Here is an 18,838-nt window from a genome sequence, read left to right as displayed (position 1 = left end):
TCAGGACGCTTTCAACCGCCACATGTCCATATGGGCCATTCCCGGGAGAGCTCTGATGTCCTGCGGTGTCTTTTCCCATTCCAGCCATGCATTTGTTGTTTCTGCTTCACCCACAGTGACAGAAACATTCACACTGTTTAGTTTCACAGCACATAGTAAGACACTTAACTAGCACACTACTGAGTGAGACAGATGCGTCTGAGGATAGCCTCAACCTTGGACATCAATAATAACAACACATTCTGATCCACTAAAAGAACCGGCTCAGACTACACTACACTGATTGACTTAACAGAATCATTTGATTGGGAATCGGATAGAGCTGCACGATTAATCATCAAAACATTATGACCTGTGTTCTGATCCAGAGAGAGCCGTAGTCATGTTTAGATATCTATGTCTTTTCAACCACACAGGATCATTATTTCTGTCTTACAGTCATTCAGATTATCACAGAAGAACTGGATAAAAGTTTATAATTGGGATATAAACACTGGAGTCTTCGGTAGAGATCAAAATAGAGCAAATCACCTTTAGAAAATAACCTGACGCTTCAAAGATTATATTAGATCGTTACACCAGTAGGTGGAGACAAGAGACTGTTCAAATATGTGTTTGTCATTGAATCACTCTTTTAATACGGTGTTTGAGAACCAGTTACACCAGTAGGTGGAGACAAGAGACTGTTCAAATATGTGTTTGTCATTGAATCACTCTTTCAAGAGATTTGTTCAAAAACACTGATTCATCCAGTAATGAAACAAGTCTTTATGAGTGAGCCATTGAATCATTAATTGAAGAGATTTGTTCAAAAACACTGATTCATCCAGTAATGAAACAAGTCTTTATGAGTGAGTCATTGAATCATTCATTCAAGAGATTTGTTCAAAAACACTGATTCATCCAGTAATGAAACAAGTGAAGTCTTTATGAGTGAGTCATTGAATCATTCACTCAAGAGATTTGTTCAAAAACACTGAATCATCTAGTAATGAAATAAGTGAAGTCTTTGAGTGAGTCATTGAATTATTCTTTCAAGAGATTTGTTCAAAAACCCTGATTCATCCAGTAATTAAGTCTTTATGAGTGAGTCATTGTATCATTCATTCAAGAGATTCGCTGTGAGTCACTGAATCATTCACTCAAGAGATTCGTTCAAAAACACTGATTCATCCAGTAATGAAACAAGTCTTTATGAGTGAGTCATTGTATCATTCATTCAAGAGATTGGTTCAGAAACATTGATTCATCCAGAATTACGCAGCTCTAGAATCGGACAACAATCGTCACGCTTTGATTCATTGACTGACTGTAGATTCACTAGAGTTGTATCTGCGCGATTTAATCCGTTTTGTATTTTATTACAATATTCCTAAAGGAACAATGCATGAGTAAGTATGTTTTTGATTCACTAAGAAGAAGTGACTCATTAGAGTCATGTGTTCAGGAATCAGACTACACTGGTTTCACTGTAAAGTTTTGATTCACTAGACCCAGTTCATTAGAGATCAGTCAGACTACACTGGTGGTGCAGGAAACACAGTTGGAGTATTTTAATACGGTGTTTGAGAACCGTTACCGTAACACTATTTGGATCAGGGTTGTTTTTTAATGGCTCTCGGTTCCCAGCCCTAATCTTGCTTTTCACCAAAACTAAAGCATGTAAACCTGCTGGAACAGGACCCGGAGCGGTCGGATCCCGTGTGGCGGTTTCAGGCATGACTGATGCATCGTGGGTCGCAGCCTGACATTACTCACAGCCACAGCTCTTTCTTCAGAGCATCACTGATCTGAGGCCTGACCCCACCGGACCGGAGCCGCGCGGAGTGTGTGAACGGGACTGCACTAAGACTACACTCACCTAAAGGATTATTAGGAACACACACTAATACTGTGTTTGACCCCTTTGGCCTTCAGAACTGCCTTAATTCTACGTGGCATTGACTCAACAAGGTGCTGAAAGCATTCTTTAGAAATGTTGGCCATATTGATAGGAGAACATCTTGCAGTTGATGGAGATTTGTGGGATGCACATCCAGGGCACGAAGCTCCCGTTCCACCACATCCCAAAGATGCTCTATTGGGTTGAGATCTGGTGACTGTGGGGCCATTTTAGTCCAGTGAACTCATTGTCATGTTCAAGAAACCAGTTTGAAATGATTGGAGCTTTGTGACGGTGCATTATCCTGCTGGAAGTAGCCATCAGAGGATGGGGACATGGTGCTCATAAAGGGATGGACATGGGCAGAAACAATGCTCAGGTAGGCCGTGGCATTTAAACCATGCCCAATTGGCACTAAGGGCCTAAAGTGTGCCAAGAAAACATCCCCCACACCATTACACCACCACCACCAGCCTGCACAGTGGGAACAAGGCATGATGGATCCATGTTCTCATTCTGTTTACGCCAAATTCTGACTCTACCATCTGAATGTCTCAACAGAAATCCAGACTCATCAGACCAGGCAACATTTTTCCAGTCTTCAACTGTCCAATTTTGGTGAGCTGGTGCAAATTGTCGCCTCTTTTTCCTATTTGTAGTGGAGATGAGTGGTACCCGGTGGGGTCTTCTGCTGTTGTAGCCCATCCGCCTCAAGGTTGTGTGTGTTGTGGCTTCACAAATGCTTTGCTGCAGACCTCGGTTGTAACGAGTGGTTATTTCAGTCAAAGTTGCTCTTCTATCAGCTTGAATCAGTCGGCCCATGACCTCTGACCTCTAGCATCAACAAGGCATTTTCTCCCACAGGACTGCCGCACACTGGATGCTTTTCCCTTTTCACACCATTCTTTGTAAACCCTAGAAATGGTTGTGCGTGAAAATCCCAGTAACTGAGCAGATTGTGAAATACTCAGACCGGCCCGTCTGGCACCAACAACCATGCCACGCTCAAAATTGTTTAAATCCCCTTTCTTTCCCATTCCGACATTCAGTGTGGAGTTCAGGAGATTGACTTGACCAGGACCACACCCCTAAATGCATTGAAGACACTGCCATGTGATTGGTTGATTAGATAATTGCATTAATGAGAAATTGAACAGGTGTTCCTAATAATCCTTTAGGTGAGTGTATTTCTGATAAGAGTTTTAACTCGACTAGAGTGTGTTTCCTTTGAGAAGATCTGCACTCATGATGCTCTTCATGGACCCATTACAGGAGCTGTGTGTTTGAGAGTGTGTGATGTGTTTGAGAGTGTGTGATGTGTGTGTGATGTGTGTGTGATGTGTGTGATGTGTGTGAGACGGATGCTCACCTGCAGATGACGCTCCCTCTGGACTTGCTGAAGCAGGGTTTGATCTGCAGGGCACAGGCCACGGCCTTCCACATCTCCGGCTGGCATTTCCTGATGTCCAGCACTGGGATGTTCATGAAGGGCATCTTGATGGTCCCATTGGACCAGAGTTTGAAGTCATTCATGGCGCCCTGGTCTGACTGAACGTTGCAGCTCCGAAACAGCTCGGTCGGCCTGAGAACAGAGATGTGAGAGATGAGAGCGGTCATTCAACAGAACCTCACACACGGGATTTACAGAACAATACACACTCTAGACTTTCATTCTCCTCAGAAGCAGCAAACGATGCTATTGAAGACAAGCCCACCGGCAACTAGAGTTGTAATTTTCCTTTTGTAAGTATTTTTCAAGATAGTATCCGTGTTTTTAATCTCAATGACATGCAAGAAAACAACCAAATAAAGGATTTCAAGAGAAAAAAAAAGGTATTAACTTCCTTCCTGTCACATGAGGCTGCCAACGTCCTACCCCTACTTCCAGGAAGCATAGCGAAGGCAAACCCTCCCAAAGAAAGGGCATTTTCATGTTACTAATAAGTATTTTTTGTTGACATATATACAGTATATCTACATAATCATGAAGGTCCCTAGAATCATCCAAACAAAACAAATCTTACAACAGATCTATCGTTTTTTTGTACACTTAGTCAAAAGTCCATGCGGTAACTATAGTTGGCGGAGGGCAAATGACTTGTAAGTACATATAATGGGGAAATGGGGTGTTAACAGGTTCATAAATCAAGATTTTTGGGCTTTAGTGCTTTTTGCTTTTATAATATCCAACCTAAAACATAACTTAACCCTTTAACTGACATCTCTACTGTACAGACCTTAATTCGATAAGGAAAAATATTATATTTCATGATATTATGTCTCGTATAGGCCAAAATATTGAGGACCATTCATCCAGTTTGGATGCGTTTCATTCTAATCAGTCAAGGACCCTCATTCTCTTTATGACTATAGCTTATGATTCCATTATAATGTGGAAATTCAGACAAGTAATGAGTTTACATTTACATTATTATATGAAATCACCTACTACAGTCAGCCATTGAATACTATGGGACTATTTATTTTTGTTATATAGATGTAATTTAATAATATGTAATTTTTTCGTCATTATATTAATTTATTTTCATTTAACTTTTTGATACACAATCCCCTGTTAGAGCAACTCAATGGCTGCACTATGTTCCAGCACTTTAAGACAAATGTATTTGTTGTTTGTTGTATTTTCATATTCAACAGATTATTATATGCAGCTTTTTTTGAGTTTGCATCGAATGTTCTTCCGACTTTTATACACAATAAATGTGTTTATGAATAAAGATTGATCTGTTGAAAGCAGTTATTTTGAGTTAGATGCCAAATGTTCTCCTCTTAGTCAAATTTGACATTAAAGGGCTGCATACGACATATTAATAACTATAGTTGCCGCACATTCAAATACGATTTTCATGAAAAAAAACTAAAACCTGGGGAAAATAAATGCAGAACATGTTCACATAGGACACTATTAACATGACTATATGCATGAAACCATTCAGAAAAATGTGGGCACGAATGAGTTAAAAAGACCATAGAATCCGCTCTGCTTCTAATCTAAAGCAGAATTGTGGATTTGCTTCTTATTGCGTTCAACTGTTCACTACCGTCTGTCACTGAATCCACACAATCCACAGCTTCGGGAAGAGGGACTTCCTCAGGAAAGCTGGAGCACAGAGAACCTTTTCCCCAATTCTTATTCTTTCTAATGATCCGGCTCTTTTTATAGACGAGTGTAGGAAGGGTGGGGTAATTGGCGGGTGAAGAGCGGCCGTGCTCTCAGAGCCGAGGTTTGTGGATGTGGTGAGAAGCTGATTCCTGCTCATTTGAAGGTTTGTTTACAGCTCTTTCTTTTGGGTGTGGTGGAGGATTTATAACAGAAAAGAACAGAAAACCTTGACAATGATTCATTTACAATACACATGTGTGTGTGTGTGTGTGTGTGTGTGTGTGTGTGTGTGTGTGTGTGTGTGTGTGTGTGTGTGTGTGTGTGTGTGTGTGTGTGTGTGTGTGTGTGTGTGTGTGTGTGTGTGTGTGTGTGTGTGTGTGTGTGTGTGTGTGTGTGTGTGTGTGTGTGTGTGTGTGTGTGTGTGTGGGCATGTTTTTGTGAAATATCAGGACACAAATCTGTATAATGACATAGGTATTACAAAAAGAGGGTGAAATATGAGGACGTTCCCCATGTCCTCACTTTTCAAAATGCTTATAAATCACACAGGATGAGTTTTTTTTCACAGAAAGTGAACTGCACAGTCTCCTGTGAGGGTTACGTTTAGGGTCAGTGTAAGGGGATAGAAAATACGGTTTGTACGGTATAAAAACCATTACGCCTATGGAATGTCCTCACATTTCACAAAAACAAACATGTGTGTGTGTGTGTGTGTGTGTGTGTACAGCTGATCTACACTGGAGTGTGTGTGTGTGTGTGTGATGGGTAGGTTTAGGGTCAGTGTAAGGGGATAGAAAATACGGTTTGTACGGTATAAAAACCATTACGCCTATGGAATGTCCTCACATTTCACAAAAACAAACATGTGTGTGTGTGTGTGTGTGTGTGTGTGTGTACAGCTGATCTACACTGGAGTGTGTGTGTGTGTGTGTGTGTGTGTGTGTGTGTGTGTGTGTGTGTGTGTACAGCTGATCTACACTGGAGGAATATTTCTCTGTTTACTGGAGTTATGATCAGATGAGCAGAAGAGACTCTCTCAGAAACTCTTACTGACCCCAAACTTTTGAATGGTAGAGTATATTTTTATATTTACTAGTTTGCATTTTTATAATTATATCTTATATATACACTATATTGCCAGAAGTATTGTGCCGCCCTCTCCACATCCCTGAGTTCAGGTGTTCAACCCCTTCCTGTGCAATAAGTCCATTCGGGACATTTCCTCACTAAACACTAAATATTCCACGCTCAACTGTTAGTGGGATTATAACAAAGTGGAAGCCATTGGGAACAACAGCAGCTCAGCCACAAGAGGTCACAGGGTCACAGAGCGGGGTCAGCGCATGCTGAGGGCCACAGAGTGGGGTCAGCGCATGCTGAGGGTCACAAAGCATGGTCAGCTCATGCTGAGGGTCACAGAGCGGGGTCAGCGCATGCTGAGGGTCACAGAGCGGGGTCAGCGCATGCTGAGGGTCACAGAGCGGGGTCAGCGCATGCTGAGGGTCACAGAGCGGGGTCAGCTCATGCTGAGGGTCACAGAGCGGGGTCAGCTCATGCTGAGGGTCACAGAGCGGGGTCAGCGCATGCTGAGGGTCACAGAGCGGGGTCAGTGCATGCTGAGGGTCACAGAGCGGGGTCAGGGCATGCTGAGGGTCACAGAGCGGGGTCAGCGCATGCTGAGGGTCACAGAGCGGGGTCAGCGCATGCTGAGGGCCACAGACCGGGGTCAGCGCATGTTGAGGGTCACAGAGCGGGGTCAGCTCATGCTGAGGGTCACAGAGCGGGGTCAGCGCATGCTGAGGGCCACACAGCGGGGTCAGCGCATGCTGAGGGCCACAGAGCGGGGTCAGCGCATGCTGAGGGTCACAGAGCGGGGTCAGCGCATGCTGAGGGTCACAGAGTGGGGTCAGCACATGCTGAGGGTCACAGAGTGGGGTCAGCGCATGCTGAGGGTCACAGAGCGGGGTCAGCGCATGCTGAGGGTCACAGAGCGGAGTCAGCACATGCTGAGGGTCACAGAAGTCGGCAACTTTCTGCAGAGTCAAGAGCTCCAAACCTCCAAACTTCTGTGGCCTTCAGATGAGCTCAAGAACAGTGTGTAGAGCTTCATGGATTGGGTTTCCATGGCCGAGCAGCTCATCCAAGCCTTACATCACCAAGTGCAATGCAAAGCGTGGGATGCAGTGGGGTAAAGCGTGCCGCCACTGGACTCTAGAGCAGTGGAGACGTGTTCTCTGAGTGACCAATCACGCTTCTCTGTCGGACAATCCCATGGACGAGTCTGGGTTTGGCGGTTGCCAGGAGAACGGGGCTATACCGCTGTGATGTCATCAGGGTGAGTATACCGCTGTGATGTCATCAGGGTGAGTATACCTCTGTGATGTCATCAGGGTGAGTAAACCGCTGTGATGTCATCAGGGTGAGTATACCGATGTGATGTCATCAGGGTGAGTATACCGCTGTGATGTCATCAGGGTGAGTATACCGCTGTGATGTCATCAGGGTGAGTATACCTCTGTGATGTCATCAGGGTGAGTATACCACTGTGATGTCATCAGGGTGAGTATACCGCTGTGATGTCATCAGGGGGAGTATACCGCTGTGATGTCATCAGGGTGAGTATACCGCTCTGATGTCATCAGGGTGAGTATACCGCTGTGATGTCATCAGGGTGAGTATACCGCTGTGATGTCATCAGGGTGAGTATACCGCTGTGATGTCATCAGGGTGAGTATACCGCTGTGGGTGAGTATACCGCTGTGATGTCATCAGGGTGAGTATACCGCTGTGATGTCATCAGGGTGAGTATACCGCTGTGATGTCATCAGGGTGAGTATACCGCTGTGATGTCATCAGGGTGAGTATACCGCTGTGATGTCATCAGGGTGAGTATACCTCTGTGATGTCATCAGGGTGAGTATACCTCTGTGATGTCATCAGGGTGAGTAAACCGCTGTGATGTCATCAGGGTGAGTATAACGCTGTGATGTCATCAGGGTGAGTATACCGCTGTGATGTCATCAGGGTGAGTATACCTCTGTGATGTCATCAGGGTGAGTAAACCGCTGTGATGTCATCAGGGTGAGTATAACGCTGTGATGTCATCAGGGTGAGTATACCGCTGTGATGTCATCAGGGTGAGTATACCGCTGTGATGTCATCAGGGTGAGTATACCGCTGTGATGTCATCAGGGTGAGTATACCGATGTGATGTCATCAGGGTGAGTATACCGCTGTGATGTCATCAGGGTGAGTATACCGATGTGATGTCATCAGGGTGAGTATACCGCTGTGATGTCATCAGGGTGAGTATACCGCTGTGATGTCATCAGGGTGAGTATACAGCACCAGGCGTGCTCAGCACTCGGGTTGTGTCTGTCCCCTCCGCTTTCTTCCGTGTTTGCCTTCAGCGCTCTTTGAAATCCGCAGGAGTGCCTCCACCCAATCAACCCCAGGAATCCTTCAAAGAAATCAAAGCCAGCGGTTGTTTTCCTGAACTCCAGATCCCATCATGGAAGCCGGGGTGCCATCCTCTCCAGCGCTGGGACTCATCAGCCTCAGCCAAAGAAAACAATACCCAGAATTCCTCAGATCGCACTGCATTCCTTCCTCACCCTGGGCTTCAGTCACATTAAGGGATTTATCCTATTTATTTGTGTATTTATGATACAGCAATATATTTTACTGCTGTTAAGAAAAGTAAAAATACTAATGATGAAGATCAAAAGTGCCTCTTTTATTATTATTATATATTCCCCGTCAGAACACAGTGTATAGGTGCTTTAGCGGCACCTTAGGCCTGCTTTGATCATGTCCCGAATGCATTACCAGGCCTTGATCTGTGACAAAGGTTCAGTGTGAGTTTGACTCTGTTTACTCAGTATTGAATGCTTCGGTTTTTCCATACCTCTGTCAACATCTCAACCACCTCCAGCCACCAGCCATATTAGATTCAAAACTCATGAAACCCCTCAGGAGGTCTGCGTTTTCACAGGGTCTGAAAAACAGGGCAAGCCGTTTCATCATCTAACTGGGCTCGCTATGGCGCTCTTTGTTTAAAAGGCCTGAATCTCTCAAAAATCCCTCAAACTTTTGAGAGGGCTCATGGGATTGACGAGTGCAGCGTGTGACCGCTGGGAAACCAGCAGTCCTATCACAGTGATCCATGCGTTTTGCCCTGAAAACAATGCTGGGCTACCGCTGCCATCATAAATCATGCTGTCTACATACGAAACCCACAGAGAAAACAGACAGGCCCGAGACAAACCCAACAATACGACTGCTGGATATTCATTTTTCCATGAAACTGCAGCTCTTGTGGGGTGTTCCAGGTCTGCAGTGGTCAGTCTCTATCAAAAGTGCTCCAAGGAAGGACCAGTGGAGAACCGGCCACAGGGTCATGAAGGACCAGTGGAGAACCGGCCACAGGGTCATGAAGGACCAGTGGAGAACCGGCCACAGGGTCATGAAGGACCAGTGGAGAACCGGCCACAGGGTCATGGAGGACCAGTGGAGAACCGGCCACAGGGTCATGAAGGACCAGTGGAGAACCGGCCACAGGGTCATGAAGGACCAGTGGAGAACCGGCCACAGGGTCATGGAGGACCAGTGGAGAACCGGCCACAGGGTCATGAAGGACCAGTGGAGAACCGGCCACAGGGTCATGGAGGACCAGTGGAGAACCGGCCACAGGGTCATGGAGGACCAGTGGAGAACCGGCCACAGGGTCATGGAGGACCAGTGGAGAACCGGCCACAGGGTCATGAAGGACCCTCTCTCTCTCTCTCTCTCTCTCTCTCTCTCACACACACACACACGCACACACACACACCAGATCACATGTTCAACTCCACACACACCATATAACAAGTTCAACTCCACACACACCAGATCACATGTTCAACTCCACACACACACCAGATCACATGTTCAACTCCACACACACCATATAACATGTTCAACTCCACACACACCATATCACATGTTCAACTCCACACACACCAGATCACATGTTCAACTCCACACACACACCAGATCACATGTTCAACTCCACACACACCATATAACATGTTCAACTCCACACACACCAGATCACATATTCAACTCCACACACACCATATAACATGTTCAACTCCACACACACCAGATCACATGTTCAACTCCACACACACCAGATCACATGTTCAACTCCACACACACCAGATCACATGTTCAGCTCCACACACACCAGATCACATGGTCAAATATACACACACCAGATCACATGTTCAACTCAACACACACCAGATCACATGTTCAACTCCACACACACCAGATCACATGGTCAACTCCACACACACCAGATCACATGATCAACTCCACACACACCATATCACATGTTCAACTCCACACACACCAGATCACATGTTCAACTCCACACACACCAGATCACATGATCAACTCCACACACACCATAGGCTTGTTCGACTTCACCCAGCGATGCGCAGACCGATCGGCGGCTGACTTGAAGCAGTGCATGCCGGTTAGAAATTTTGTCCGACTTGAGGCAGCGCCGACGCCACGTGACAGTGACGTATGTCAACAAAGTGCCGCGAGAGCGATTCGAGAGCAGCCGGCGATTACAGCCGGTGCAGTTTCTCGAGAGCGACTGCATGAGGCTGCACGGGCTCTGATGACGACACAGCCGTTCCACGATTGGCCAGATTCACCGCATGACAGCGATCACGTGTTTTCGTGTTTATTCTAAAACCTTCAGCTCCACTAATGCGCACAAATCTGTTTTTTATAACAGTAAAACCTCCTTTCATGTAGTCGCGCTGTTATATTGTCATGTTTATCAAAATATAACTGATTAAAAACATAGACCCCACTTCATTGATAGTGTAGGCTTATATGTTGAACTTTATTCTTGTAAAAACACACGCTGTATTAAGCAGTGCATAAAGTATTACATGACAATAATGTCTCTGAAACATCTGTGTATTGCCAAATATTGCATTTATTTCACTTCAGCTGATAAAGTGTGCAAACACAGCGCGAGCGTCACCGCGAGAAGCAGAAAGTGTCCGACTTCACGTCTGTGTTTGCAGCTCCTCCCCGCCTGCACGCGGCTACTCTCGCCGATCAGTTTCATCCAGCCGCAGCCGATGTCGAACACACCTCATATCACATGTTCAACTCCACACAAATCAGATCACATGTTCAACTCCACACACACCTCATATCACATGTTCAACTCCACACAAATCAGATCACATGTTCAACTCCACACACACCAGATCACATGTTCAACTCCACACACACCAGATCACATGGTCAACTCCACACACACCAGATCACATGTTCAGCTCCACACACACCAGATCACATGGTCAACTCCACACACACCAGATCACATGTTCAGCTCCACACACACCAGATCACATGTTCAGCTCCACACACACCAGATCACATGTTCAACTCCACACACACCAGATCACATGTTCAACTCCACACACACCAGATCACATGTTCAGCTCCACACACACCAGATCACATGTTCAGCTCCACACACACCAGATCACATGTTCAACTCCACACACACCATATCACATGTTCAACTCCACACACACCAGATCACATGTTCAACTCCACACACACCAGATCACATGTTCAACTCCACACACACCAGATCACATGTTCAACTCCACACACACCAGATCACATGTTCAACTCCACACACACCATATCACATGTTCAACTCCACACACACCTCCACACACACACACCATATCACATGTTCAACTCCACACACACCAGATCAAATGTTCAACTCCACACACACCAGATCACATGTTCAACTCCACACACACCAGATCACATGTTCAACTCCACACACACACCATATCACATGTTCAACTCCACACACACCAGATCACATGTTCAACTCCACACACACCAGATCACATGTTCAACTCCACACACACCATATCACATGTTCAACTCCACACACACCTCAGGTGTGTTCGACATCGGCTGCGGCTGGAATCAACTGATCGGCGAGAGTAGCCGCGTGCAGGCGGGGAGGAGCTGCAAACACAGACGTGAAGTCTGACACTTTCTGCTTCCCGCAGTGACGCTCGCGCTGTGTTTGCATACTTTATCAGCTGAAGTGAAATAAATGCAATATTTGGCAATACACAGATGTTTCAGAGACAATCTTGTCATGTAATACTTTATGCACTGCTTAATACAGCGTGTGTTTGTACAAGAATAAAGTTCAACATATAAGCCTACACTATCAATGAAGTGGGGTCTATGTTTTTAATCAGTTATATTTTGATAAACATGACAATATAACATCGCGACTACATGAAAGGAGGTTTTACTGTTATAAAAAACAGATTTGTGCGCATTAGTGGAGCTGAAGGTTTTAGAATAAACACGAAACACACGTGATCGCTGTCATGCGGTGAATCTGGCCAATCGTGGAACGGCTGTGTCGTCATCAGAGCCCCTGCAGCCTCGAGCAGCTGCTTTGGAGAAACTGCACCGGCTGTATTCGCCGGCTGCTCTCGAATCGCTCTCGCGGCACTTTGTTGACATACGTCACTGTCACGTGGCGTCGGCGCTGCCTCAAGTCGGACAAAATTTCTAACCGGCATGCACTGCTTCAAGTCAGCCGCCGATCGGTCTGCGCATCGCTGGGTGAAGTCGAACAAGCCTCTCCACACACACACCAGATCACATGTTCAACTCCACACACACCAGATCACATGTTCAACTCCACACACACCAGATCACATGTTCAACTCCACACACACCAGAATAGGCTTGTTCGACTTCACCCAGCGATGCGCAGACCGATCGGCGGCTGACTTGAAGCAGTGCATGCCGGTTAGAAATTTTGTCCGACTTGAGGCAGCGCCGACGCCACGTGACAGTGACGTATGTCAACAAAGTGCCGCGAGAGCGATTCGAGAGCAGCCGGCGATTACAGCCGGTGCAGTTTCTCCAGAGCGACTGCATGAGGCTGCACGGGCTCTGATGACGACACAGCCGTTCCACGATTGGCCAGATTCACCGCATGACAGCGATCACGTGTTTTCGTGTTTATTCTAAAACCTTCAGCTCCACTAATGCTCACAAATCTGTTTTTTATAACAATAAAACCTCCTTTCATGTAGTCGCGCTGTTATATTGTCATGTTTATCAAAATATAACTGATTAAAAACATAGACCCCACTTCATTGATAGTGTAGGCTTATATGTTGAACTTTATTCTTGTAAAAACACACGCTGTATTAAGCAGTGCATAAAGTATTACATGACAATAATGTCTCTGAAACATCTGTGTATTGCCAAATATTGCATTTATTTCACTTCAGCTGATAAAGTGTGCAAACACAGCGCGAGCGTCACCGCGAGAAGCAGAAAGTGTCCGACTTCACGTCTGTGTTTGCAGCTCCTCCCCGCCTGCACGCGGCTACTCTCGCCGATCAGTTGATTCCAGCCGCAGCCGATGTCGAACACACCTATTGTAACAGTCTTCCAGCCTGTTACTTGATCTTTGATAGGCTGCAATTTTATTCCTCACCATTAGGGGGCGATCTAGTGGTGCTGGGGTTAGATTAAGTAATGTGATCAGTAGAAGAAGAGGGTATGGTTACCTTGCAGGTAACATGCCAGCATGCCTTGCTGGTTGTTGTTTTGTGAAGTCCTTGTTGAGAAACGGTTGTTTTCATGCTCAACTGTAAGTAATTTATTTTCATTGTTTCATTTCATTGTTTAAGAAATGTATGTGGAGGCCAATTTTGGTAAAAGAGGCTGAACTGTAATTTATTTTGTTTGATTTAATGCTGATAATTAACAGAAGCTGTTTTGTATTTTTGTAGAAGGATTTTTCTTGTTCCTTATATGCTTAATGCATATTTTTGTCAACTCTTTGTGGATCTGGGGAGAATTGTTACCACAGCTGATGGCTATAGACTAAAGAGTCTGCTCAAAGAAACACTTCTGGGGAAATCAACGAAGTTGGATGGAACTACAGGGTTGTTCATGGATTGCTTTTTCATGGGAGCTCTTTGTCAACGAACAGGCAACTCTGGACATCATAGTAACAGATAAGACATTCTCTGACTCTTTAACTGTTGCACGCACCTTGCCTCACTCAATCACGCAATATTTGAAGGACACTATAATCTAAGTGAGGTGTTGCCGGAACGTAAACCTTGAGATGTGGATGTCTTGTGCATTATTATTTTTTTTTGGGTGTTGTTTGTTGGGGTAAAGAAGTAATGAGGAACTGTGAGATGATTTTGGTGAGAGGGTGGTAATATAAAAACAAAGAAAGAGTTTGTGGTTTGCCTTATTTACTAAGTGGTTTAAAATGTGTTAATGTTTATGACTCTCCCTAAAATCAGATGTATAACTAGCAATAGTTCAAAGTAGCACGTGCAGTTATAAGATCACGTTCAACTCCACACACACCAGATCACATGTTCAACTCCACACACACCAGATCACATGTTCAACTCCACACACACCAGATCACATGTTCAGCTCCACACACACCAGATCACATGTTCAACTCCACACACACCAGATCACATGTTCAGCTCCACACACACCAGATCACATGTTCAACTCCACACACACCAGATCACATGTTCAGCTCCACACACAGCAGATCACATGTTCAGCTCCACACACACCAGATCACATGTTCAACTCCACACACACCATATCACATGTTCAACTCCACACACACCATAGGTGTGTTCGACATCGGCTGCGGCTGGATGCAACTGACCGGCGAGAGTAGCCGCGTGCAGGCGGGGAGGAGCTGCAAACACAGACGTGAAGTCGGACACTTTCTGCTTCCCGCGGTGACGCTCGCGCTGTGTTTGCACACTTTATCAGCTGAAGTGAAATAAATGCAATATTTGGCAATACACAGATGTTTCAGAGACATTATTGTCATGTAATACTTTATGCACTGCTTAATACAGCGTGTGTTTTTACAAGAATAAAGTTCAACATATAAGCCTACACTATCAATGAAGTGGGGTCTATGTTTTTAATCAGTTATATTTTGATAAACATGACAATATAACATCGCGACTACATGAAAGGAGGTTTTACTGTTATAAATAACAGATTTGTGCGCATTAGTGGAGCTGATCGGTTTAGAATAAACACGAAACACACGTGATCGCTGTCATGCGGTGAATCTGGCCAATCGTGGAACGGCTGTGTCGTCATCAGAGCCCGTGCAGCCTCATGCAGTCGCTCTCGAGAAACTGCACCGGCTGTAATCGCCGGCTGCTCTCGAATCGCTCTCGCGGCACTTTGTTGACATACGTCACTGTCACGTGGCGTCGGCGCTGCCTCAAGTCGGACAAAATTTCTAACCGGCATGCACTGCTTCAAGTCAGCCGCCGATCGGTCTGCGCATCGCTGGGTGAAGTCGAACAAGCCTCATATCACATGTTCAGCTCCACACACACCAGATCACATGTTCAGCTCCACACACACCAGATCACATGTTCAGCTCCACACACACCAGATCACATGTTCAACTCCACACACACCATATCACATGTTCAACTCCACACACACCATATCACATGTTCAACTCCACACACACCATATCACATGTTCAACTCCACACACACCATATCACATGTTCAGCTCCACACACACCAGATCACATGTTCAGCTCCACACACACCAGATCACATGTTCAGAGAGGAGCTCTCTTTAGAAACCACACATTTGAGCTTTAAACAACTACATTATCGCCTGAAAAACTCTTGAAACTACGTTTTGTCGCACATTAACAGTAGATTTTAACAAAAAAGACGTGTAAACACAGCCCATGTCAGCCATTTCTCAACGAGACGAGCCGCTGGCGGAAGCCCCGCCCATGAGGAGAACTCACGTCTGTTGTGAAGTGAATGTCACGCGTGAATGAAGCGAGTAAACTCAAAATGTTCAAGCGTCCAACTACGCACGAGTAGCGAGATTTATTGGTTTCATTTGCGTCCGGTGTGAACGCACCATAACTGCTGTATAAGCAAGAGAGCGTTTCCGACCTGTTGTTGAAGTTGGTGCAGTAGCTGAGGTCTTTGCAGCCTAACTGGCACGGCTCCCTCACGTCCGCCAGGCAGGTGATGAGGTCCATCTCCACAGGGTTATATTCACAATGCTGGTCAAACTCCTGCCATGTCTGAGTGCCCCAGTTGGTGCTGATCTCCAGGCACATGTTCCTAACAAACAGAGAAGATGTGGGACACATTAGAGCCCTGCGTACGGGCCTCAAATCTAGGCCGGCCCGTGTCCGAAAGCTCATCAAAATGATCATCGTGGGGGTTTTTTTATCCTCCCTATTACACATTAGTTGCAGCCATTAAAATAGTTCAGTTTTGTTTTTAATGTCAAAGTAGTTATATTTCATTTTGTTTCTTTATTAAAGCTACACTGTGTGATATTTTCTCCCATCTAGTGGTGAACTGGTATATGACCATCCAGGGAATATTAGTTTCTGTTCCTCTCAATTCCGATTTCGTTTTAACTCCTACGGTGGCTGATTTAGTCCAAGATTAACATGGCTTCCAGTTCGACCTCGTCCACATTGGACACGGAGCCATCGAGTGTTAAAACACCAAAGGCCAAGCTTGAATTTACGGGAATGTCCCTCTTTGGCTAATATACTTTCAAGATGGAGGGGCAACATGGCGACCCGCATTCGAACCCTCACCCGTATGTGTTTACAATGGCATATTATAAACTTACCAGAAGACTTTATTACTTGAAAGAAGTAAATATACATTAATGAGCACATATATTTTTGAAAGAACTGTGTTTTTAGCTAAGAATAAACTAAAAAAGTTACACAGTGTAGCTTTAAGTTAATTTAGAAAAATGTTTGAAGCATTTGTTTGTTTGTTAAATTAAAGTTTTTACGACCAAGCGGCCGACAGTGAGTTAACCCAACGCTTTAGCCTCTCAAATCAACACTTGTCAAAGTAGTTAGGCTATATTTCATTTAGTTTCTTTATTAAGTTAATTTAGAAAAACGTTTGAAGCATTTGTTTGTTTGTTAAATTAAAGTTTTTGTTCTTTAAAGTGACGACCAAGCGGCCAGCGGCTGACAGTGAGTTAACCCAACGCTTTAGCCTCTCAAATCAACACTTGTCTTGCTTATAAAATCGATATAAACACTTCAAGCATCGTTTAAACGTTTAGCCTACTATCATTTTTGACAAGATGAGGCAGGCAGATCGCAACGGTGCGCGCAAACGAAACGGGCTACACAATCAAAAAAAACAACAAAAAAAACATGCAGGTTGTCTTGCCTTACACCTCTCCGCAAAATGAATATAAATCCGATCTTCAGTTCCCGCGCTATATGCACATTTAACAGAGTTCATGTCAACGAAAGCAACAGATATGAGCATGTTATTCATCAGCTCATTTCAGTTTCAAACACGGCATTATGAGAACGAGTGACCTGAGCACTGGAAGAGCCTTTAGTCTCATTAGTTTAATGAAGATGGTTGTGTTTCACTTGTGGCCGTTTGCGAGTTGGCTTGCTTTACGTCCTCTAAACACTGAGTCAGTCTTGACAGTGGTGGACTCGCGATATCATGGTCTCATGTTGTTTCCACCAGCGCAGCTCATCTCATTTTTTCTTTTAATTATTGAATGTCTCAAATATAAAATGAAGGAGAAGCCTAAAAAGGCCCGAAGCCCGGCCCGCGTTTGAGGTATGACGGGAAAATTGTCCCGAAGCCGGCCCTAGGGGCGTAAAGAAGTCGGGGCCCGTCGGGCTCGGGAGAAACGCAGGGCTCTAGGACCCTGGCGCTCCTGCAGACGGGGCGGCTGCTGACCTGCAGTGGGATGTGTTGGCTTTAGAGCAGCAGTGCAGTTTGGCGCAGTCCATCTTGGCGATCGGCGGGGATTCGGGGTGGGTTTGGGTGGGCGGGTGGGCACTGCCCAGGAAGCACTGCCACAGCGGGTCCTGAGGGAGCGGCTGACTGCCACACTCGCTGATCAGACCCTCCATGATCTCCTGCTCCGTGGTCATGGTGCGCAGGATCCGCTTACAGGCCGTCTGACAGTGAGCCTCCACCGCCCGGTCACAGCAGTACAGACCTGAGCACACACACACACACACACACACACACACACACAATGAAACGCTTCAAATCTTGCCAATGTTCATTTGTAAAGGTTTGTATGAAGAATGCATCGATTATGTGTGAACACATGCTTACATGCGGACTGGAAAAAATAAACAACCCTTTTAAGGAATTTCAGAGCAAATAAATATTTTTTGAATATTGTGTGATCATATTTTTGTATATATATGTATAATATGTTTGAAGGTTGTTCTTCTCTCTCAGTGTCAGTGTTTCTGAAACGCCTCCATCTTGAATTTCTTCAGGAACCAACACGTCACAATATTCCTCATTATAATTATTAATGCGCATAATAAAGGGGGCGGGGCCTGGTTGAGTTAGTTAGTCGTGTGTTGAAACTGCCGGTTATGGTAAGAGGCGGGACATTTCCCAAACACCAATCAGAAACAGTATTGTGAAATAATAACTCAACAAAAACATCATACAATTTTAGAAAATATTCATTCAAAAATAAAACCAGTAACGAGTAACGTGTGTGTGTGTGTGTGTATGTGAGAGTGTGAGTGAGTGAGTGAGTGAGTGAGTGAGAGTGTGTGCGTGCGTGCGTGCGTGCGTGCGTGCGTGCGTGCGCGTGCGTGCGCGTGCGCGTGCGCGTGTGCGTGTGTGTGTGTGCAGGGGCAGTGTAGGGCAGCCTTTCTCAAAGTGGGT

The 18,838-nt window shown here is 45.3% G+C and overlaps 1 protein-coding gene across 2 annotated transcripts in view; it reads right to left on the bottom strand.

Annotated features, from left to right (window-relative positions):
- The window catches only part of reck (reversion-inducing-cysteine-rich protein with kazal motifs), an 88,792-nt gene that overhangs the window by 27,534 nt on the left and 42,420 nt on the right, over positions 1-18,838 (bottom strand). For both annotated transcript variants that reach the window (XR_013815654.1, XM_079805944.1), the window contains exons 9-11: positions 17,879-18,143; positions 16,082-16,255; positions 3,252-3,464 (exon numbers count right to left, since the gene is read on the bottom strand). Coding sequence is in view for 1 of the 2 variants with exons in the window: in XM_079805944.1 (XP_079662070.1) it covers positions 3,252-3,464; positions 16,082-16,255; positions 17,879-18,143 (652 nt within the window). In the remaining variant the exon portion in view is untranslated. The remainder of the gene's footprint in view (positions 1-3,251; positions 3,465-16,081; positions 16,256-17,878; positions 18,144-18,838) is intronic.

The sequence above is a fragment of the Gobio gobio genome, assembly GCF_949357685.1.
Source record: "Gobio gobio genome assembly, chromosome: 23".
Taxonomy (NCBI): Eukaryota; Metazoa; Chordata; class Actinopteri; order Cypriniformes; family Gobionidae; genus Gobio; species Gobio gobio.
Note: the sequence above shows the minus strand (reverse complement) of the source record. Positions and strands in the feature narration are given on the sequence as shown.